At 46.6% G+C, this 25059-nt stretch overlaps 1 protein-coding gene across 1 annotated transcript in view; it reads left to right on the top strand.

Moving 5' to 3' along the window:
• Nucleotides 1-25059, top strand: part of LOC119973277 (ATP-binding cassette sub-family C member 9-like) — a 235589-nt gene that overhangs the window by 135028 nt on the left and 75502 nt on the right. Inside the window, exons 23-27 of the mRNA XM_038811061.1 lie at nucleotides 2750-2887; nucleotides 4689-4814; nucleotides 8630-8729; nucleotides 11788-12020; nucleotides 15887-16044. Coding sequence (XP_038666989.1) covers nucleotides 2750-2887; nucleotides 4689-4814; nucleotides 8630-8729; nucleotides 11788-12020; nucleotides 15887-16044 — 755 coding nt within the window. The remainder of the gene's footprint in view (nucleotides 1-2749; nucleotides 2888-4688; nucleotides 4815-8629; nucleotides 8730-11787; nucleotides 12021-15886; nucleotides 16045-25059) is intronic.

Raw genomic sequence — 25059 nt, forward strand, 5'->3', positions numbered from 1 at the left:
GTTCAGCAAAAAACATAAGTACAGTAGCCAGCTTTTCACTATCTTTGGGAAGTCTGGGAATATTACAGTTGCGGCCTTTCGCTGACAAATGGAAGATCGCCTTGAATGTTTCACAACAGTTGTTTTTTGAAATGTCGGAGAGGCTAATGAACTTTTAACATTGTTGTAACTACATTGTGACAGTTCTTCTGCACTGTTTAATGTGGTACTATGCGTAACAACTGCAAACCAGCATTTGAAAATGCCATTTGTTTATCAGTTAAAAAGACAGTGCCAAAATTGCAGTGTTTCAAGACTGTGTGTTTATCTTTGGACAGTGCTCAACAATATGCTCAAAAACAACACAAAGCTCTGGAGGTCCTGAATTAACTTCTGCACTAGATACCGGTTGAAAAAAAAAATACTGAAACTAAAAGGGTTACATTCTAAACACAGGTTGCACGCATTTGGTTTACGTTCCCTTCTGATTAGATGGTTGAAAGATGATCTAACTGAGGTGTTTAAATTGATATAACGTTCTTAGAGTTGATGCAGAGAAACTATTACTTCTGGTGGGGGGGGGGGGGGGGGGGGGGTCCAGAACTAAGAGGTGCAACCTTAAGAGTAGATCTGAGACGCAATCTACCTGAATGGGAACACTGTCCTGTACTGTGCGCAATTGGCTAGACGTTTCCCGGCGCTAGAATGGTCATTCAGGTAGATTGGGGGCTTCAGCAAAGAACGTATGGCCGAGGCCTGGGATCTACCCATCCCAGTCCCATTTTCTGCATTGAGGAGCTGGGAGCAGGATGAGATTGGGACGCCATTTTCAAATGCTGGTTATGCAGTTATTACGCATAGTTAGTTTCTGTAACAAGATATTACCACATTCAACAGTGCAGAAGGACTGTCACACTGTAGTTATAACAATGTTGAAAGTCCATTAGCCACTCTGATATTTCCAAACACAACTGTTGTGAAACATTCAAGGCAATGGCAGGATTCACATCGCAACGTCTCGCGAGATTGTGTTAGAACTCACGAGGCATGGAGAGCTGGGTAGATGCCAGAAGAGGGATATACAGGTTGTGTTGCGCCGTGCCACACCGTGCTGCCTTTCGGGCATAACACAGCTGGTAGATCTCGCCTCTAGGCTATTCTGGAGTAACATCGGATCAAAACTATTCACCCAAGGATTAGTGAAAATCTGGAAGCCTCTCCCTCAAAAGGCCATAATGTGAGGACAGGCTGAGCGATCAAGACTGGAATTAATAGATTTTTCTGAGTAACGGTTATCAAGGGATCAAATGGACTTCAGATACAGAGCTGGGTGGTGGTGGAGGCAGGGGTTGGCGGGGCTGACAGGTTTCCTTCTGTTCATATATTCCCATGTTCCAGATAGGGCTCTCGCATATTTTGTTCCAGAGAGCAGCTTTTATCTCTGAAACTGGAGATATATTTGAGTCGGCAATCCTCCCATTTTCTCCAGGAAATAAGGATTACTCTCCCAGGCACTAGGTGCGAAATCCAAGAGAAAAAGCACAGGGATAGCTAAAATTAACAAATTGAACGTGGATTAAAGAGGCTGTTTTACTGACAGCCAAGAATTATCCAATGAGGTAAATGGCATCATAAGGCCACTGTGAGGAATAACATGTCAGATGACCAATGGCAAGAGTTTGATTTGATTTATTATTGTCACATGTATTAGTGTACAGTGAAAAGTATTGTTTCTTGCATGCTGTACAAACAATGCATACCGTACATAGGGAAGGAAGGAGAGACTGCAGAATATAATGTTGCAGTTTTAGCAAGGTGTAGAGAAAAGATCAATTTAATACGAGGTAGGTCCATTCAAAAGTCTGATGGCAGTAGGGAAGAAGCTGCTCTTGAGTCGATTGGTACGTGACCTCAAACTTTGGTATCTTTTTCCTGACGGAAGAAGGTGGAAGAGAGTATGTCCGGTGTGCGTGGGGTCCTTAATTATGCTGGCTGCCTTTCCAAGGCAGCGGGAATTGTAGACAGAGTCGATGGATGGAAGCTGGTTTGCGTGATGGATTGAGCTACATTCACAACCTTTTGTAGCATCCTGCGGTTTTGGGCAGAGCTGGCTGCAACCAAAAAGAATGCTTTCTATGGTGCATCTGGAGAAGTTGGTGAGAGTTGTAGCTGACATGCCAAACCTCCTTAGACTTTTGAGAAAGTAGAGTCGATGGGCTTTCTTAACTATGGTGGTGTCATCAGCAAATTTGAAAATCGAGTTGATGGGGAATTTGGCCACACCGTCATAGGTGTATAAGGAGTATAGTAGGAGGCTGAGGACACAGCCTTGTGGGGCACTGGTGTTGAGGATGATTGTGGAGGAGGTGTTGTTGCCTATCCTTAATGATTGTGGCCTGTGGGTTGGAAAGTTCAGGATCCAGTCGCAGAGGGAGGAGCTGAGCCAAGGCCACGGATATTTGGAGAGGAGTTTCATAAGAATGATGGTGTTGAAGGCTGAGCTGTAGTCGATAAATAGGAGTCTGAGTGTGGGTTGGAATATTTAGAGGTCATGTAATAAAACCTCCTGGAACACATTCATTCAGCTTTGGCATCGTTAGATATAAGTGCAGCCATTAAATAGTGTCCCATTCTGTAGTGTCACCAACCATTTCATTGACTTCAGCAATGAAGAGGGAACTATAAAGCAATTGTTGATTCACATAAAAGCAAATAATTTCCATTGTTTTCTCCACCTTCCACCCCCCCCCCCTCCCCTCTTGCAAACCAGGATGATCCATTCTCTGCACTAGATATTCACCTGAGTGATCACCTCATGCAGGAAGGAATACTCAAGTTTCTTCGTGAAGACAAGCGAACTATAGCCCTGGTGACACATAAACTGCAGTATCTGACACACGCAGACTGGGTATGTAAGAGTGACCAAACGAGACCAGAGCATCTTGCAGCTGGGGTTTCAGGATGCATCTTGACTGTGTACAACAATGTAAAATGGCACAATAGGTGATAAGGAATGGACATCCCGTTTTGCATAGAATCGTAAAATGGTTACAGCACAAAAGGCGGTCATTCAGCCAATCAAACCCATTCTGCCTCTCTGTAAAAGCAATCCAGCTTGTCTCACTGCCAAAGCATTTCCCCGTCCCACAGCAATTCTTTTTTCTTTCCTAGGATGTGGACATCGTTGGCAAGGCCAGTATTTGTTGCCCGTCCCTAATTCCCCTTGAACTGGGTGACTTGCTGGGCCATTTCACAGGGCATGTAATAGTCAACCACATTATGTGGACCGAGAGTCACATGTAGGGCAGACTTCCTTCCCTAAAGGACATGAATGAATCAGGTATTCACCATACTTTGATGGTCACCACTATTGAGATTGGCTTCCAATTCTAGATTTAAGTTTAAATTCCACCAGCTGTTGTGGGTTTTGAACCCATGATTCCAGAGCATTGACTGAGCCTCTGGATTTTTATACCACTGGCAAGACCACTGCAGATCCTCCTACCAACCCCCCGCCCCCACCCCCTCCCCCAACCACCATCACTTCTCTCTCTAAATCATCTCTTCTTGTACTTATCTAATTCCCTTATTAAAGTCACGACTTGAATCTGCGTCCACCATACTCCCAGGCTGTGCATTCAAGATCCTGAGCACTTGGTTCTTTTGCCAATCACCTTAACTCACGTCCTCCCCGTGTGTGCGTGGGTTTCCTCCGGGTGCTCCGGTTTCCTCCCACAGTCCAAAGATGTGCGGGTTAGGTGGATTGGCTACGCTAAATTGGCCGTAGTGTCGTAAAAAGTAAGGTTAAGGGGGCGGGTTGTTGGGTTACGGGTATAGGGTGGATACGTGGGTTTGAGTAGGGTGATCATTGCTCGGCACAACATCGAGGGCCGAAGGGCCTGTTCTGTGCTGTACTGTTCTATGTTCTATGTTCTATGTTCAGTGTCCTCTGGTTCTCAAACCTTCTGCCAATGTACTAACTACTCTGTCTAGAGACCTCCTGATGTTAAACGCCTCGATCAAATCAACTCTCAACTTCCTCTGCTCAGAGGACAACCCCAGCTTCTCCAATGTACCCCATTACTGAATTGGAATTTAATACAAATCAGGAGAGATGTGATATGGGCTGCCAACTTGACATCACCTGATTTATACTATTGTATAATGTCAAAATCTAATCCTTTATCCTCAGCAGCCATACCATCAATAGAGTTTTATTCCCCTGAAAGTCTTATTTAAAATAATTGGCAGGAATGTGAAATATGAAGAAATTAATTCAATTTCTGCTGGGTGTCAACAGCGATATGTTTCAAAGCAGTTTATTTATTATGTAAGTCAAGGATTGTAACATTTGTTGCTTGAAGTATTTCTCTGCTTCTATGTTGCACGTTTTTGAAAATAAATCTGATGGTTAGCTTGAGCCTGAACATGATAATTGGTATTTATTGCCTTTGGATAAGTAGGAGCATATGAGTACAATATACCATAGTGAAGGGGTAACTTTTGGCCCATTGCAGGCCATCCCTCTCGTGACACATCTATGTGCGCACCATACAAATATCTCCTGTTCAAATCGTAAAATCATAGACTGATACAACACAGAAAGAGCTAATTTGGCCCATTGTGTTAATGCCTGGGACTATGCATGGGGAAATGACGATTTTGAGACTCAGCATGGCGAAGAAACTGACTGTTCCTCAACTTTTCAGATAATTGCTATGAAAGATGGCAGCATCATAAGGGAAGGCACGCTGAAGGACTTTCAGAACCATGATGTAGAATTGTACGAGCAATGGAAAACACTAATGAACCGACAGGATCAGGAATTTGAAAAAGTAAGACATGAACCTATGAGCCGACAGGAGCTATTGGGCAATTCACAAATTTGCTGCAAGATTGATCATAATCCATAGCACGCAGGAGCAGAACTAGCCCATCCGGCCCACCGAGCCTGCTCCACCATTCAATGAGATCATGACTGATCTGACATGATAATCCGCAGCTCCACTTTCCCACCTTATCCCCATAACCCTTGACTCCCTTACTGATTAAAAATCTGTCTTTCTCAGCCTTGAACATACGTAAAGACCCAGCCTCTACAGCCCTCTGTGTTAAAGAATTCCACAGATTCATTACCCTCAGAGAAGAAATTCCTCCTCATCTCCATTTTACGTGGGTGCCCCCTTATGCTGAGATTATGCCCCCTGGTCCTAGACTCTCCCACAAGGAGAAACATCCCTTCAGCATTTACCCTGTAAAGCCCCCTTTTTCTGTCTATTTATTTTAATGGGGAGAAAAATACAGGCTACAAGTCAATTGCTTACCAATATACTCTGCTCTCCACTTTATTTTTTAAATTTTAGAGTACCCAATCATTTTTTCCTATTAAGGCACAATTTAGCGTGCCAATCCACCTAGCCTGCACATCTTTGAGTTATGGGGGCGAAACCCATGCAAACACGGGGAGAATGTGCAAACTCAATACGGACAGTGACCCAGAGCCAGGATTGAACCTGGACCTCGGCGCCGTGAGGCAGCAGTGCTGATCACTGCACCGCCATGCTGCCCTCCTCTCCACTTTCACACATTCAAAGAGAACAGCAGAGATGGTGAATATGCACCAGTCTTGGTGCTATTGATGTAATGGACCATGTTAAATATCCATTTATTGCTGCCCCTAAGTGAGTCAATGCGTTAAATCTCTTTGGTCTATGTGGAGTAGCTTTGAAACAATCACATCTAGTTTTGTCATGGAGTCAGTTACTGCACAACAGGAGGCCATTTGGCATGTCAAGCCAATGCTGGCTCTCCTCAGAGCAATCCAACCAGTAACATTCCCCCACTCAATCCCCATAGCCCTGCGCATTTAATTCAAATGCGCTTAATTCCAAGTGCCTGTCCAATTTCCTTCCGAAATCACTGATTGTTATAAACTAACCTTGTAACTATAATACCCCAAGCTTGGTAAATCCCTCTGTAACACCCCATGGACTGTAAACTCCTTCCTAAAGTATGGTAAGCAGACTGGCTGCAGTTGGAACCTAACCAAAGTTTCAGAAAGATTCACAGAATTCCTACAGTGCAGAACTAGGCCATTCGGCTCAGCAAGTCTGCACCAACCCTTTGAAAGAGCACTCGAGCTAGGTCAAATCCCCCATCCCATCCCTGTAACCTGCAAATCTTTGGATAGTAAGGGGAAATATTAGCATGGCAATCCACATAACCTGCACATCTATGGATTGTGGGAGGAAACCCACGCAGACACAAGGAGAATGTACAACCTGCACACATACTTGAACCTAGTGCCCAGGTGCTGTCAGGCAGCAGTGCAAAACATTATGCCACCATGCCGTCCCCTTCAGATTCAGTATAACTTCCCTGCTTTTGAACTGATTTTGGTCACTGTTTTACCGAACCTATAGGATGCACATGAAATGTGTTATTCACTGTTCTTTTGTCTCAAAGTTATTATTGCTTCCCTGTGAACAAAAAGGACATTTCTGGCCTGTGTGTGGTGGAATAGGATCTACAACATTGATACTGGTTCAGGAATGAGGGTTGTATAGCATTCCCAAGCAGCATGGATATTAGTCCAACTCATTGTAAATTGAGTCTGAATGGATCACAACATGGATATTAATCCCACTCATTATATGTTGAGTCTGAAGCCAATCTGTGCTTTAAAGCAGGCTTATTTCCAAGACAGCAAAGTAAGTTGTTGTTGATGTGCCACCTCCCAGTTATATTATTGTGATTAAGCCAATAAGAAATGGGCACAAATTAACAGATCAAATCAATAAATTAAAGGGGCAGCCCCTTAAAGGGGAATTACAATAAAAATCAGAATCAGTAAGAAAACTTAAACGTGAAATCAAAATGTGCTCGTGGGACCAATACCCATCAATGCAATTGCCTCAACAAAGTGATTGCCATTGGACCTCAACAATGTGATCAATAAGAGATTGGCATGGGGACTGGGTGTCATGACAGTATCAAAATACAAAGGACAATACAATGTGGACGCTAATCACTTGGCATCCAGAACAGACTCACCCCACCCCTCCTCCCAATCTACATCAGCGTAAAGGCTTACCAGCCCAGCCCCTGGGTGTCATGAGGCCGGTGTTGAAGGAGAAGGGCATTTGATAAATAACGAGATTCTGAATTATTCAGAAAGACATCAAGTTGTGTAAATTCTGAATAGTTATTTGCTATTGACTATGTGATGGATTCAGTGAGTATCTGCAGACAGAAGGGTGTATGTTAGGACATTTACAGACACTTACCCCTTCATCCTCATTTGAGAAATCAGAATAATTTCTCTCCAAAACGATGGGGTGCAAATGCACTTTTTAGGGGGCCTTCCAGCGCCGGCCCTAGGGTTGCTGGCGCCCGAGGCAAGCTGAACTTCGGCGCCCTTGGGGGGGGGCGAGGGGCGGGGCCGGGGGGGCGGGGCCGAGGGGCGGGGGGGGGCCGAGGGGCGGGGGGGCGGACCCGAGGGGGGGGGGCGGGGGGGGGGCGGACCCGAGGGGGGGGGGGCGGACCCGAGGGGAGGGGCGGATCCGAGGGGGGGCGGGGGGGGCGGATCTGAGGGGGGGGCAGGGGGGGGGGCGGACCCGAGGGGAGGGCGGACCCGAGGGAGGGCGGACCCGAGGGGGGGGCGGGGGAGGGCGGACCCGAGGGGGGGGGCGGGGGAGGGCGGACCCGAGGGGGGGGAGCGGACCGAGCGGGGGGGCGGACCGAGCGGGGCGGACCGGGGGGGGGGGCGCCTTGGGGGAGGGCGGCCACCGCGCATGCGCTGGTTGGCACCGGCCCAACTGCGCATGCGCGGGACCCGAGTCTCTGGCGCCCCCCAGCACATGGCGCCCCGGGCGACTGCCCGAGTTGCCGGTGCCTTGAGCCGGCCCTGGGGCCTTCACATGGAGATGGAGAGTTGACGTCCGTTGCACATTCTGCTCACATTTTCTCTCAATTAACGACGACGGAGAAAAATGAGGCTGGGTTCAAAATGGTTGTTTCATCTCCCTGTTGAAATGTGAATTCAGCACAGGGCTAAATCGCTGGCTTTGAAAGCAGACCAAGCAGGCCAGCAGCACGGTTCCATTCCCGTAACAGCCTCTCCGAACAGGTGCCGGAATGTGGCGACTAGGGGCTTTTCACAGTAACTTAATTTGAAGCCTATTCATGACAATAAGTGATTTTCATTTCATTTCATAATTGGTGGGGCTGGGGCGCCCGGGGGGGGGGGGGCTCCACTCCACTCCACTCCACTCCACTCCACTCCACTCCACTCCACATGTAGCTATAGGCAACAATGTGAAATGTGTGATATCAGATCAGTATTCTTGTGTACATACCTCCAAATTAGGTTTTCATGCAAGTGAAAATGGTGAGATGTGTACAACGGGTGCCCGTCTGGGTGCCCGCCGTTTAGCATGATCGTCTGAAGTTAAAAATGTGTTCAATTAATTTTGATGCATTGGAGCAGAACAGAAAACGGCTGGAAAACGTTGTGGAATAATTAAAATGTGAGAGCAAAGGAATACACAACCTTAAAATAGCAGTGTTGACTTTGTGTGAAACCGGCCTTCTTAAAAGAATTGATGTTCATGAATTCAGCTAAATGCAATGTTTCTTTCTGACTTTGAAGGAGATTGAAGGTGAAAGCCAGACAATTCTGGAAAGGAAAACGTTGCGAAGAGCAATGTATTCTCGAGAAGCCAAAGCTCAAATGGAGGATGAGGATGAAGGTCAGAGTTTCTGTCCTTACTTGATTACTCAGTGCTGTATCGTGCCACTCCCTCTTTTCATCTTCCCTTTTCAGGTCGGTGGCTCTGACTCCAGTGCCATTTAACTAATAACATCACTGAGTATCACTACTCTTTTTCAACTCCAGGTCACAACCAATAAATCACAAATGATGCAATCTAAGAGAAGCTTAGGAAAGAATACTAATCCTGTCCTCCTTACCTGTCTGTATCTATGACGCCCATTAGTTAGAGAAGATCTCAAGGGTACCAGAGGACACTGTGTGACTTCTTTTTAGGGTCACCTGTGAGTACAAGGCCTCAAAAACAGACCTGTTGCCCACTCAATTCTATGCATCCTGGACCTAGGCATAGAAATGTTGGCTAGGTCCAGGAGTAGACCTGGACCCCCATGTATTCAGTGGACATCTTGCCAATCCAAGGGTGGATCATCTATCGACACAGAACCTCAAGCCATTATTTCCTATATTGTCTAACCTCAGCTCTCTGGAGACCTTCCTTCCATTGCCTCTAACATCATGGTTCCTCAAACCCCACATAGCTTGGTTTTATCTCCTTCCCAAGATCCAAAAAACAGGATTGCCTCGGTAGACCCAATATTCAAGCCTGTTCTTTCCCCAAGGAACTGACCTCTTTCTATCTGGATTCTAGTTTTCTTCCATTACACAGTCTCTCCCATGCTTTTACCGATGCCCTCTGCCATTTTTAACAGTTTTTGATTTCCTGCTCCGAACCATTTCCTCTTCACCGTTAATGCTAAATCCCTTCCTCACCTTTCCAGATCCATGAAAGGGAGTTGTCCTCATCCTCCCTCCCCCACCCCATAGCAACCTCTCCATTCAATGGATCACACTCATTTTCATCACTTCCAGGAAACACCTCCTTCCCTCCTTTTCAGCATTCTGAGGGGACTGATACCACAAAACATCTTCTTCATTTTCTTCAATCATCTCACACACCCTCTCCCTTTCCTGTGGCATCTTTCCACGCAAGGATAGAAGATGCAACTCCTGTCCATTTATCTCCTGCCCCTGCAGTCCAGGGCCTCAAACAATTGTCTATTTGTGTACTTATTTTCAATTTAGTACCCTGGATTCTCTGCTCACATTGCAGTCCACTCTTCATTGAGGATCAAAAACACACTTGGTCACCACTCAGCAGAATATCTTTGCTCTGTTTGCAAGCACGACACTGAGATTCCTGTGACCTGTCACATTAAGTCTCTACCCCACTCTCATCAGGCATATCTGTTCTTAGACTCCTAGCCCCTTTTCAGTGGAACTCAATGTAAACTTGAGTAACAACATCTTGCCTTTCGATTAGGCACTCTACAGTCTGCTGGATCCAAGATTGAATTCAACAACTTCCAATCAGAACCTCTGCCTCTTATTTTCTTTGTTTTTCAACAGCAACGGTTTTTAATATTCTAATATTCCCTTTTACATCACCTCCGGGCCCATCATTTGTTTATTTACTTGTCCCATCTCCATCTCCTTTAGCCTTGCACCATTATTTAAGCTCTCCTGCCATCCACACCAACATGCACCTCCCCCTACTGCTTGGCTCTTACCCTGTCTCTGTACTTGCTTAAAACTTGCAACATCTCTAGAATAGAATATAAGAGATAATTTAAGGTTAAGATGAAGCTGTATAAAATATTGGTTAGGCCCCAGATGGAGTACTGTGTGCAGTTTTGATCACCACACTTTAGGAAGGAAGTGATTGCACTCGAGGGGGTGCAAAGGAGATTCACCAGGATGTTGCCTGGGCTGGAGTGTTTTAGCTATCAAGAGATAGGCTGGGGTTGTTTTCCTTGGAGCAGAAAAGTCTGAGGGGGAACCTGATTAAAGAATATAAAATTATGAAGGGAAAGATGAGGCAGATAGGATTGAACATTTCCTCCAAAAACTGTTAAAATGGCAGAGGGTATCGGTAAAAGCATGGGAGAGACTGTGCAATGGGAGAAAACTAGAATCCCGAAAGAAAGAGAGGGTTATTGGAGGGTTCAATAACCAGGGGGCATAGATTTAAGGTAAGGGGCAGGAGGTTTAGAGGGGAGGTGAGGAGAAACGTTTTCACCCAGAGGGTGATTGGAATCTGGAACTCACTGCCTGAAAGGGTGATAGAGGTGGGAAACCTCATAATATTTAAGAGGTATTTAGATGAGCCCTCAAAACTCTACAGCACACAAGGCTACGGGTCAAGTGCTGAAAAATGGGATTCGGGTGGATAGGTGCTTGATGGCTGACGAGAATACAATGAGTCAGAGGGCTTCTTTCTGTCCTGTAAAAACGTTATGATTCCGTGGGCGAAATAATGGCACAGTTGTTAGCACTGCTGCCTCACAGCGCCAGGCACCCGGGTTCGATTCTGGCTTTGGTGACTGCCTGTTTGGAGTTTGTACTTCCTACCAGTGTCTGTGTGGGTTTCCTAAAAGTGCTCCGGTTACCCAACACATTCCAAAGTAGTGCATATTGGGTGAATTGGCCACGCTAAAATTGCCCTTTGGTGTCCAGGGATGTGCGGGTTGGGTGGGGTTATGAGGATAGGTCGGGGGAATGGGCCTAGGTAGGGTGCTCTTTCAGAGGATCGGTGCAGGCTCGATGGGCTGAATAGCTTCCTTTTGCACTGCAGGAATTCTATGGAAAAGCTTCTTTCAATTCTGACCAAAGTCATCAATCCAAAATGTTTTGGTGGAATGTATGGTCCCATCGCGGTAGTAGGCAGGGCCGAAATTACAGCGAGCCGTTCAAAGTCCCATTGACTTCGGCAGGATGGGAAAACCCCCCAGCAAGAAATAAATAAATAAGGGATGTGAAAGTGAAATTCTCCTTCTAATCCTCCACTGTTGTGAAGGTAACATATAACATGTTATCAAATTATTGCGTTATCTGTTTGCAATGATTAACATTTCCAGAATGCTCATTCATTGCTATGTAATTATAACTTCAAAGAAGCATACAGTGGGAAACTGAAGATATTGGTATAATTTCAGCCAAATTAAATGACTTTCTTCTGTCTTTTATCTCCCTGACTGCAGAGGAGGATGAAGAGGACGATGATGAAGATAACATGTCGACAGTGATGAGGCTTCGGACAAAAATGCCCTGGCGAGCTTTCTGGAGATATCTGACCTCCGGAGGGTTCTTTCTGCTCTTTTTACTGATTTTCTCCAAGTTGCTAAAACATTCCGTCATGGTGGCCATTGACTATTGGCTTGCAGAGTGGACAAGCTCAAACGAAGCGAACAAAACTGGCACAGTGATTCACAAGGTAGGAACCTCACTGAATACCTGGAATTCTGGGCAGGATTTACCGGCTGTTCATGCTGGCGTGAAATACCAGCCCAATGCCAGTGCACAGGTTCTCCGGCGGCGAGATGTGTTGTAAACGTGAAATCCTCTTGACAACGGCGTGATTGGTAATCCTGCTGGCAGGCCACCTCCCCTGCTGAGCGGGGTGGTCCGTAAATCCCATTCGTTTTTCAGCTTGCGAACCTGGTGTAATACAGGTAGAGTGGCTTCTTGTTGTAAACAGCGCACAAAATGAAAACCACATAGTTTTTAGAACATAGAACATAGAACAGTACAGCACAGAACAGGCCCTTCGGCCCTCGATGTTGTGCCGAGCAATGATCACCCTACTCAAACCCACGTATCTACCCTATACCCGTAACCCAACAACCCCCCCTTAACCTTACTTTTTAGGACACTACGGGCAATTTTAGCATGGCCAATCCACCTAACCCGCACATCTTTGGACTATTCTTGGCTGAGCGATTCGCAACACTAACTATGCGCCTCAGCGACAATATCAGAATTAGCTCAGTGTCTTTCATATCGAAAAGCAGCTCAATAGATTGCGCACAGGCAAAAGATAGATTGGCACATGAGTTGGGTAAGGGGCAATTAGGAACGATTGAAGTGTGACTTGGTCAAGAACCCATTGAGAAGGAGAGTGATGATATTAAGTTACAGGGGGTTTCATAGAATCCCTACAGTAGAAAAGGAGGTCTTTCGGCTCTTTGGGTCTGCACCGACTCTTCCAAAGACCACCCTTTCCCAATCCCACACCCTATTTCTGCAACTACATCTTAAGGGGCACTTTAACATGGCCAATCCACCTAACCTGCACATTTCTGGACTGTGGGAGGAAACCGGAGCACCCAGAGAAAACCCGCGCAGACATGGGGAGAAAGTGCAAGCTCCTCACAGACAGTCACCCGAGGTCAGAATCGAACCCAGGTCCCTTGTTCTGTGAGGCAGGAGTGCTAACCAATGTGCCACCATGTCTGCCGGTTGAGGGAAGAAGTTCCAGACTTATTGTTTATTTTATACATGGATGTTGCCTACTTTCCCCTCAAATCAAGACTACCTAGGCACCCCATCGACTGCCTTCAGTACACACTGCCTCACCACTGCAGCACAGTAGCAGCAGTGTGCACCATCTACAAGATGCACTGCAGCAACTCACCAAGGCTTCTTCGACAGAAGCTTCCAAACCTCCAAACTCTACAACCTAGAAGGACAAGAGCAGCAAATAGATGGAAACACCTCCACCTACAAGGTCCACTCCAAGCCACACAGCATCCCGACTTGGAACTATATCACTGTTCCTTCATTGTCGCTGGGTCAAAACTCTGAAACTCCTTTCCTAACAGCAATATAGGTCTACCTACACCACTTGGACAGCAGTAGTTCAAGAAAGCAGTTCACCACCATCTTCTCAAGGGCAATTAGGGATGGGCAAGAAATGCTGACCTAGCCAGCAAAGCCCAGATGTGGTGAGGTAATTAAAAATAAATTCCTCAATCAATATAAACAAAACAGATTATCTGATCATTATCATGGTGCTGCTTCTGGGATGCTGTGCACAATTTGGCCGCTGTACGTCTTGCATTACAACAGTGGTTATACTTCGGAGCTTCTTCATTAGCTGTAAAGCATTTTGGGTCTATCTAGGATCATGAAAGGCGTGTAGAAACAAAATAGTGACACATTTGTACAATGGCCATGAGGAATTGTCTTCCTAGAGTTAGGAGGGATGCTGAAAAATTTCTTGAGCTATCAAACCATCTGCTACAAGGACATTTATTTGAAGCTCATATAACCATAAAGCTGGCACAGCCAGCAACTGTATCAATCTGCGGCTCCTTGCCTCAATCTCCTTTCTGACATGCTGCAATGCTGACCTACGAAGATGGTCACCTGGTTTGGCAAAAGTGCCACCTGGCCTGCACCCACCTCAAGCTACGTCACCTAATATGCAGGCAGAGTCAACTGAAAAATCGACTAATGCCTTGAAATATCTTCTAAGTCTTTTATGAATTATTCCCAGAATGATTCCCTGCTTCCATGTTGATGCCTTTAATGGCTCTCAATTCTTTAAATTCAATTACCTCTGCAAATGTCCACACAACCACCCAATGTCCTCCCCGCACATGTCTAAATCTTCAACTGGAATGCATAACAATGATGATAGGGTGGAAATTCATCATGGGGGAGGTTCTGCCCAATGGGTGATCCATAAGCCGCAAGTTATGTGTCCTGCCAGATATTTATTTCCACTGAACTGAATTTTTGGCAGGGTGTACAGATGGTGGGCAATGTGAGACTTCCAGGGTGTACTACCTTCCCAAGAAGGACTTCCACCCGAGGTTGTTGGCTTCCAGAAAGAGTGCAAACAGCATGTGTCATTTGACATGAGCTTGCATCTGTTCTAACCCTTCAGGGTTTCACAACATTTGTATTGGAAAGGTAAAATGAATCAACTGGAACATACTAGAAATTTGCCCATTAATTGTCTCAAAGTGCAGCCTGTATAAAAGCATAAGACATAGGAGCAGAATTAGGCCACTCGGCCCATCGAGTCTGCTCCTCCATTCAATCATGGCTGATATTTCTCTCATCCCCATTCTCCTGCCTTTTGCCCATAACCCCTGATCCCCTTATTAATCAAGAGCCTATCTATCCCTGTCTTAAAGACACTCAGTGACTTGGCCTCCACAGCCTTCTGCGGCAAAGAGTTTCACAGATTTCACCACCCTGTGGCTGAAGAAACTCCTCCTCATCTCTGTTTTAAAGGATCGTTCCTTTAGTTTGAGATAATGTCCTCTGGCTCTAGTTTTTCCTACTAGTGGAAACATACTCTCCACGTCCACTCTATCCAGGCCTTGCAGTATCCTGTAAGTTTCAATAAGTGCCCCCCCCTCATTCTTCTAAACTCAAATGAGTACAGACCCAGAGTACTCAACCGTTCCTCATACGACAAGCTCTTCATTCCAGGGATCATTCTTGTGAACCTCCTCTGGACCTTTTCTCTGGCCAGCACATCTTTCCTTAAATACGGGGCCCAAAACTGCTCACAATACTCCAATGGGGTCTGACCAGAGCCTAATGCAGCTCAGATGTGCTGCATCCCTGCTCTTATATTCTAGCCGTCTCGACATGAATGCCAATATTGCATTAGCCTTCCTCACTGCCGACTGAACCCACACGTTAACCTTTAGAGGGGGGGGGGCAGTTTTTCAGCATTTTGTTTTCCCTGATTTGGCATGAGATTTCCTGTTTAGCTATTTGTCTCTCCCAAGGGAATGTGGGATGGGCCTGATGATGAATGTGGAGATTGCATCACCATGCAGATGGACAGGATTGATGGACCAACTGGGCTTTTCCAGGCCCTTTCTGTATGTCCAGAATAATTAGACAGTTTATTTCCTGTCGACCTCTGAGAAAGCAGTAGTGTCCAGATAATTTTCAGATGTTTGTGTTACTATATATGGTATACTTGTGGCAGAATCCAAAACTAGGGGCCTTAAATATAAAATAATCACAAATCGATTGTGTTCCACATGGCGCCGGTGCTAGCCTCTCAACGGTTGCTGAATCAGTCCCGGTGCGGCGCCAGTTTTGCTGTCGTGGTAGTCCGCACATCCTGCCCCGGTGTCAACACTTAGTCTCAGGAACGGAGATGTCTGCCGCCGAGGTTTTAGATCCTGATGATGTGATCTGATAATGCAGAACTTAATTCTACCGCTAGATGATCAGATTGTCAGACTCACTGATCAGGATGAATTACTGAAAGGTCAAAACTATCCTGCACTTTACTGACTTTATAATCCACAAACCTTTTCCCCTTAGATTGATCAAACCTACTTCAAAATGTGGTACAGCATCCTGTGCAGTATTGGCATCATACTGTGCCTCATTACATCTCTAACCGTGGAATGGATGGGCCTAACAGCGGCCAAAAATCTCCACCGTAATCTTCTAAACAAGATCATCTTGGCACCAGTGAGGTAAACTGAAACCTAATCTTCAATTTTACCTATAAATCTTCACCAGTGTAAGAAGAGTAACTGTCTTTTAGATGGCACCTTTAACATATATCTGTTACATAGTTAATACATAAATGTTTCCCAATTGTTATAAAAAAAATCACTGTGCCACATGAGACGGCGTATGGGTAGATGATTAAAGGTTTGGTCAAAGAGGTAGCTTTTTGAAAACTATAGAAAAACAGAGAGTCGGAGAGGATTAAGAAGCAAATTTCAGGGTCTAGGGTCCTGACAGTTGAAAGCATGACAGCAAGTGGTGCTGGTAAGGAAATTAAGGATACTGAAGCAGCTAGAATTAGAGGAAGGCCGAGAGCCTGGGAGGCTTGTAAATCTGGAGGAGGTTACAGCGACCGCTGGATGAAGCAAGATCTTTCCACTCATCTACGCCTGAACATCCAAATCAATAACATTATTCTGGACTTGGCTCCCAACAACTGACTTCTCCTGTTATGTCCCATGTCACATTTTAACAAGGGAGATAAACTAAGTTTGTCTGCTGCCAACCGTTGCAAAGGTTTTTGTACTCATGAAAAGGTTAAGGACTCTGATTTTACTTGTGCTTGCTTGTCCTTTTCACCTCCTCCAGCTTTTCAGGCTGCCTGTGCCATGCTCCATTGAAGAGAGCATTCACAAAGTGGTCACTAGATTTGTGGCCTGTTATAGAACCATAGAATCCTGACAGTGTAGAAGGAGGCTATCTTCATCGAATCTCCACTGACCCTCTGTCAGAGCACCCTATCTAGGCCCACTCCTCCACCCCATCCACATAACCCCACCTAACCTGCACATCTCTGGACTGTGGGAGGTAACCAGCACCCCCGGCGGAAACCCATGCAGACACGGTGAGAAAGTGGAAACTCCACACAGTCAGCCAAGGCCGGAATTGAACCTGGGTCCCTGCTGCTGTAAGGCAGCAGTGCTAACAACTGTGCCACCATGCCGCCCTGTGGAGAATTGGTTTTGCCTCTGTCCTCAGAATCACAGAATTGTTACAATACAGAAGGAGGCCACTTGGCCTATCGTGTCTACACCGTGTCTCAGAATGATCAATGGACTTAGTGATGGGCCATCAATTGTATGAGAGGCGAGTGCTTTACAAAAGTCAGGCTTTAATAAACTAGAACACAGCTCTGCGATCGTCTACAATGGAATGGACGATCGCCGGGCGTTTGTCTATTTATGCCTCGGTAATGGAGGCGTGGTTAACTCAGCCTCTCGGCCAATCGGTCGAGAGGCACATGACCGACCAGGGCCAATGGTAAGCCGGTGTTCTGCCCCAATGGCAGACAGGTATGCAAATCATATCATCACACTTAGTCCCATTCTTCCCATAACCCTGAACATTCTTCCTTTTCAGATAACAGATATCCCCTTTGAATACCTCAATAGAACCCACCTCCACCACACTCTTAGACAGTGCATTCCAGACCCACGCGCTGTGTGAAAAGATTTTTCCTCATGTCGCTTTTGCTTATTTTAATTGCTTTAAATCTGTGCACTCTTGTTCTCAATCCTTTCACGAGTCATAACAGTTTCTCCCTGTCGACTCTACCCCAACCCCTCCTGATTTTGAATACCTCTATCAATGCTGCCCGGTAGTATTACTTTTTAAAAATTTAGAGTACCCAATTCTTTTTTTCCCAATTAAGGGGCAATTTAGCATGGCCAATCCACCTACCCTGCACATCCTTTGGGTTGTGGCAATGAGACCCACGCAGACACGAGGAGAATGTGCAAACTCCACATGGATAGTGACTGTGGACTGGGATCAAACGCGAGTCCTCGACAGCATGAGACAGCAGTGCTCACTGTGTCACCATGCCACCGTCCCTGTATAACTACTCAGTTAATCTGAAATGAAATGATAATGAAAAATGAAAATCGCTTATTGTCACGAGTAGACTTCAATGAAGTTACTGTGAAAAGCCCCTAGTCGCCACATTCCGGAGCCTGTTCGGGGAGGATGTACTTGGGGGGAAAATAATAGGAGCATCATGACATCAAGGAAAAATTCTCGCACTTCCAGCTTCATAATGAATGTGCCCACCAGGTGGAAGGGAAACTCGATGAACCTTGGACATTTCCCATCTGGCAATGTTTATGCTCCTAATTGCATAATGGCTTTCGCATCTCAGAAATGGCTCAAACTGGTTCACATACAGTGAACTACTTTGAAATGCTAAGACATCAAGCAAAGTTTTAAAAACAAAGTGGGTAATTCTCTTTTTGGAAGGAATGTTAGCTTGGGAATTTGAGGAATTACTTTTGAAGAACTCCCTGCTCTTCTTCAGACACTCTTATGGGACCTTTAACATTCCCTCTGAAATGTGGACGCAGGCATATGTTAAAAATCTGCATGCAGACCATAACACAAAGGAAGAGGTGCTTGAAATAGCAAGAGTGAAAAGAACTCCAGAAAAAAGGACAATATTTCAGCCATTTGTTCAGAGCGGAAAAGCTACAGAAATCTCTTCTGGAGGACAAAGTGTGGTTGGGATGATGCAGTTGCAGATGAGCTACAGTGGATTAGTGAGGATGGCGTGAGACAGACGAGTGTGACTCACCATGACAGCAGATCCTCTGGTAGGAATAGCGACAAGAATATTCATCTCAAGCATCATAATGGAAAGACTGGACTCGAAATCTCATCTCAAGCGTGTCACCTCTATCATGCTCAGGAACAGTGTAACTCAAGAGTCCCAGATAGGGAGCAGTGTGTATCAAGTGACCTGAATCCTAGATCACTTTCCCTAAAGAACTCCATAGAACATATGTGCAGAAGGAGGCCATTTGGCCCATCGAGTCTACACCGACCCACTTAAGCCCTCACTTCCACCCTATCCCCGTAACTCAATAACCCCTCCTAACGTTTTTTGGTCACTAAGGGCAGTTTATCATGGCCAATCCACCTAACCTGCACATCTTTGGACTGTTGGAGGAAACTGGAGCACCCGGAGCAAACACACACACACACGGGGAGAACGTGCAGACCCTGCACAGACAGTGACCCAGCAGGGAATCGAAGCTGGGACCCTGGTGCTGTGAAGCCACAGTGCTAATCACTTGTCCTACCGTGCTGCCCACTAGTGCTACCGTGCTGCCCACTGTGCTGCACATGCTGTCCATACTCGGGAGTTTCTGGTCTCCCGGTTTCCCGGCAGCGGGAGGCAGCGCGCCAATTGCTGGCGGCAGGATTCTCTATTCCTTTCGCTTTTTAATGGGATTTCCCATTGAAACCACCGCATGCCACCAGGAAACCCACGGGCGGGGATGAGCTGTCGACGGGACTAGAGAACCCCACTGCCAGTGAACTGCCGGAGAATTCTGACCCTTGCTTAAATCAGGAAGAGATCTGGTAGAACACAGTGGAATGAATCCAAAAGTCCTTCGCCACCTCAAATCTAGACCAAAGTTTGAGAGACTTAAACTGACTTCCAAGAATACATCAGTTTTACAAACTGTTGTGCTTCACGCACTATTTGAAAGTAGAATTTACAGCAAGAGAGGCGATCGTGGCATAGTGGTAACGTCATTGGATTAGTACTCCAGAGCTGTAGCCAGCGGTTCAAATCAAGTGGCAACTGGTGGCATTTGAATTCAATTAATTAAAATATTATGCTCCTCTTATAGTGACCATGAAACCACCTTCCATTGAATTAAAACACCATCTAGTTCACTAATGTTCTTTAGGGAAGGAAGTCTGCCATCTATATCCTTTCTGGCTGACATGTGACTCCAGACTCCAGAACTGTGGTTGACTCTTAACTGCCCTCTGAAACGGCCAACAAGCCACTCGGCTCAAAGACAATTGGAGTGGGTGACAAATGCTCGCCCAGCCAGCAATGCCCACCTCCCATGAAAGAAAAGAGGAAAAAACAAAGATCTTGTCAATGGAAAACCTTTCTCCATCCACTTTGCATCTAACTTCTATTCTATTGATGTATCCAACACCTAGTCTCAACCCCGAGTTCAGTAAATCACAATCTCTATTAAATTGCTGCTTAATTACCATAGACAACTCAGTTAAATGTCCTTTTCATTTCTGGCACAAGGCAAAGCAGTTTTAGCAAGTTTGAAATCCTTAAAGCTTTGGAACTTGGGACCAGCAGTAGGCCATTCAGCCCATCGAGGAATGCAACAAAGTTGGCACACGCAGCTTTTGATCACCTGTCCTATCATTTGCTTTTTTGACTCAGTGTAAAATTTTGCCTGATTGCAGTCCTTTGTAGCGCTCAGGACATTTCACAATAAAGTCATCATACAAACGTAACCCGTTGTTATTGCCCCTTCATTTGTTTCTGTCGCTCTTTATTAAAGTTTTCTGACTGAAATAACAGTAGCAATATACTGTAGCACTAGGATGGTGGTGGAGGAAATTAGTTACGACCTGTTGTTAGCGCACATTCCAACAGGAAGGCCAAAGGCTGGACGGTGATTGGTCCACAATCCTTTTTACCATCATTTGACCAATCTATCCAAGCCTATTGTGCCTCCACAGGCAGCTTACAAAAGATGAGTGTTTGGCCATTTGCCTTGCAGACGGTGGCCTGAAGCTAAGTCCTTTGAGGGAGGGGTTAGAACTAGCAATATGAGTGGGGGGAGGGAGGTCTTTGTAGTCAGGAGAGAATGTCCCCTCCCCCTGGCCAGCATGAATGCGTAAAAAGATATACTTAAAAATAAAAAATTACCTTTTGTTAATGGCCATTGAAAACTCCTGAGTGGGGCAAGTCCAGCAAATCTCCCAGCACAGCCATGAAATGGGCCTTAGCCCTTCATTAATATATACAAGGGCCTAAATAGCTTTGCCAATGCTACATTTGCCAGAGTTTACACCCGAAGAAAGGTATCAGTGCTTCCCAAATTGTACCTCTGCGAATGTATTTCTAGCTTTAGCAGAACTTAGTTCTGTTTTAAATATGAGATACAATAGTCAAAAACAGGGAGGGAGGCAGGGGGACGGGAATTTTAATTTTAATTTCAAGGTAGATAGTGTAAAATATGGGTCAGTAACCTGGCTTGCATCTCTCCTATTGTCTTCAATGGAAGTAAAAGTGATGAGAGACATAAAGCAGGCTGCCAACTTATTGTCATCCATTTTACACCATCACATAAAATCAGAATCTACCTCTCTGTCAATAACCTGGCAGTGGATCACCTGCCTGGGTGGAACCTATTATAGATAATAGGATTTTACAACACAGAAAGGAACCTTCGGCCCGTCTTGTCTGTGCCGGCCCTGAAATAGAACACACCAACTCTCCTTTCTGTTGACCTCCATTCAACCAGTTTCCCACCTTGGTAAAAAATGGTACCCTGGCTTTCAGGGCTGGGATTTTAGACTCTGCACCTAAGTCCCATGGTGGGAGTAGGAAGAGGCAGTATGCCCCTCCATGGAGCCCAGTGGGAAATCACGCTAAATCGCATGGGCTCATTAATTATGCAGTCATAGTATTCTGACCTTCTTAGAAGGGGAGCGGGCAAGAGGTCACATGCCCCACTGGCATATCTGGGTGCCATATTTAAAAGGTGCCTGAACAGCTACAGCTTTATCCCACACTGTGGCCAGGATGATGAGTGTGAACATCAGACACCAGAAGACAGCCCTGGAGTGGGAGTAAAGGATGAATGGCCACATCAGTGTTGCCAGGGTAAGTGAATTCTTTACTGCTCAAACTCAGCTCACAGGGTGGGAACTAGAATATGGACCTCAGTGGCCAGGGCACCACCTGTATTGCCCATGCATAAAGGGCTTCTCAACATGATGCATTGATGCCTCAGAGCCATGCTGCATTCCAGGTAGTCTGCAGATAGAGAGGCAGTTGCACTTCATTAACCCTGCCACACAGATAACTCATGTTGTGGTTGCAAAGGAAGAGGTGATTCTACGCCACCTATGCCTTACCCTTCCACCTGCATGAGCTTATCGCTCTGGTGGGTGTTGCCAAAGAACCCTGGTGGACTAGCTGTGTCTTTTACATGATATACAGTATGCCAGTGGATCTGGCAGCATGTATACGCCACCAGCATCTCAAATGCCTGCAGTGCAGAAGGAGGCCATTCGGCCCATCAAAAAAGCACAGGCCCTCTGAAAGACCACCCTACCTAGGCCCATTCCCCCGCAACCCTGTAACCCCACCTAACCTTTTGACACTAAGGGGCAATTTAGCATGGCCAGTCCACCTAACCTGCACATCTTTGGAATGTGGGAATAAACCCGAGCACCCGGAGGAAAGCCACACAGACACAGGAGAATGTGCAAACTCTTTGCGCAGGATAAATTAGTGCACAGCACGCAAGAGAGAGATAGGATGGGAGGGGGCTTGGCTCAACTCAGGCAGCTCACACCATAAAAGGAGAGGGCTACCAAGCTGGCAGGGGAGGAGTGGGACCGGGCATGGGGAGATGATGAGTTGGTTCCGGCCCCCATCCAGTAAGGAGCAATGCTTAATGTCTCTACCCAGAAACCTAAAAGTCAGGCATGGTGTCATGTTGGAGGCAGTTCGTTTATCACTCACTCTCTCCTCACAATTGCAGGTGCCAGCAAGAAGAGGGTGAGGCTGGACCCCGAGCCCGACACCACCATCAGCTCCAGCTCGCAGAGGAGCAAGGATAATGAGGGCAACAACAAGGTTGCACTTGTAGAGCTGCCAGCTCAGTCCCCTGCGCCCTGCACCAGCCCAGAGATTCATTACTCAATGGGCATGAGAACTAGTTTAGACAGGGTCTCATATTCTGGTGGTCACCGCACGGCCACCTATGTGCAGCAGGAGGAGCCAAGGACAGCCAAACTCATGGACACTCAGAGAACTGCTGGGAAAGAGGCTCCTGCAAATTCTGAGTTAGATGACGAGCCTCTGGGAGTATTCCTAGGAAAGATGCTTGAGATGCAGCAAGAGGCGGGGGAGCATCAGGCAGAGGCTTCAGACACCCTCAATAGAATGACACATAATAATGAGTTGTCTGTCTACCTGCTGAGTGACAAGGTGGTACTGACATGTGCACGCATTGAGGTCTCCATGGGGAGGGTGGCAGATGCCATGGAGACCCTTGGCCAGCATACAGCCACTTTTTGACCAAGCTGTGTGCAGACCTGCACCCCATTACCGTATCTAGGGGTGAGGTATCACAGTGGCAATACAAGAGGACAGTTCACCTTGACTTCAATCTAGGTGTCCCTTCTTCTCAAGTAGTCAGCAATGGATCCTCAAGCACCCAAAAGGAAGATGAGCAGCAGGCAGACACCCCTGGGATCTCCACTCAGCGCTCTGAGGGTGTGCGGCCCTTTGGTTTCCCCTTTGTCCATGACCTCCTTCAGCTTCGGTCTCTGTGACCACAGAGGGTGAAACTACACCAGAGCAGGAGACCCAAATAAGCCAGAGCCCTCCAGGTCCTGAAGACTTTGTAGGCACCCATCAAAAGTCATATATTCTCAGAGAACAACCTAGACTGAGTCTATGTCCCCTGAACAGTGAGGCATCGATCTTTGCCAAGACCCTTGCCAGCCATGTGCAAGAAGCCTTCCGCACATGCGGCACCTTTGCCATTCACACCCTCGTCAGCATCCAAGCCTTTGCTTCAGTAGAACTACATGCTTCAATTGTCCAGCTGAGATTACCTTCACTCTGTCCATCAGTCGACCCAAGTCCCATCCAGCATCTTGACATCTCCACCAGGAGACAGTGGATAGATATGAGCAGCCAGGGTGCGAGTCACTTTTGAGGTGCAGTCCAATACCTTTCACCCTCGCCCCTCACAAGCATCCCCCCCCCCCCCCCTCATAACCATCGGCCCTCCTGGTGTCAATGTTTATCTCCATACCGGCATCCTAACCCCCCAACCTCAGCAAACACCATTCGTCCAGTCCAGGTTGGCGTTACGATCTCCTTCCTTCCCTAGGAACACACCCCAGTAACTGTAGAGATGCGCACTTATCCTGCCAACCCCCATTATCTGCATTTATTCCCCTCTGCCCTCCAACAATCCTCGACACCCCTTCACCCACCATCACAGGACCCTCACCTTCCCACCCTACAGGATCCCAATGCCCTCTTTAACCCTTGCCATCCCTTCAAATCACAAATTGCCTCAATTTGCCCCCTAGGAATCAGCAGTAAATATCACAAGCCCCTCCCTCTGAACCCTTTCTTTCCTCACCCACTGCCTGTTCACACTTGTGTACACTTACTGTGCCCCCAACTCCACTGCCCCTACTCCACCACTACCATACGCATGCTCCTGCTCCATAAGCCACCTCATCTATCTCAGCCCCTGCAGCATTTAATTCTTTCCCCACTTATAACCCCCTGGCCTCCATCTTGACCTTCGCCCATGCCCCACTTCTTCTTCCTTCCACTCCCCATCTTCTTGCCCACACAACACCGAGACCATCGCTGTACCACAACCATATGTTGCCACTCACTATCCCCCCGGTCGATGGCCTAAATTATCGATGGGCAACGTCGTGCTTAGGGACCAACCAGCTTCGGTGTCCTCCATCTTTTCCAGCATCCCTGAGCTATCCCAGACCTCCATCCAGGTAAGTCCCCACAAGTGCACGCCAGGTTGGTCCAGATGTGTTTCGGTCCACTATGATATCCCAACGCAATGGGGAATGATTGGACATGGTGGGGGAGGGAATGCCAGTCTGGGGTTAATTTGAATGGGGTCAGGGGGATATAAAATGGCTTCCCGATGGTCTGCGGCAGGATCAACGATACGCCGTGATCCCGCCATCACCCCACCATGACGGTCAGGACCGCAAGTGCTGTCGTCAGATCCTGCTGCCGGGAAACTGGTTTTCATGTTCTCATGGGATTGCACACTCCCTCCCGCCATAGCACCCACCAGTTGGGAGGAGGGACAGTTCCGCCCATGGTTTATATAAATGTCTTAACTAAAATATATTGTGTGGTTTAGTATTTCAGTTCAATGACACCTGTGCGAATCATTGCTGTAAGCATGATGCTAAAACCTATA

This window comes from Scyliorhinus canicula, chromosome 11 (assembly GCF_902713615.1).
Source record: "Scyliorhinus canicula chromosome 11, sScyCan1.1, whole genome shotgun sequence".
Classification (NCBI taxonomy): Eukaryota; Metazoa; Chordata; class Chondrichthyes; order Carcharhiniformes; family Scyliorhinidae; genus Scyliorhinus; species Scyliorhinus canicula.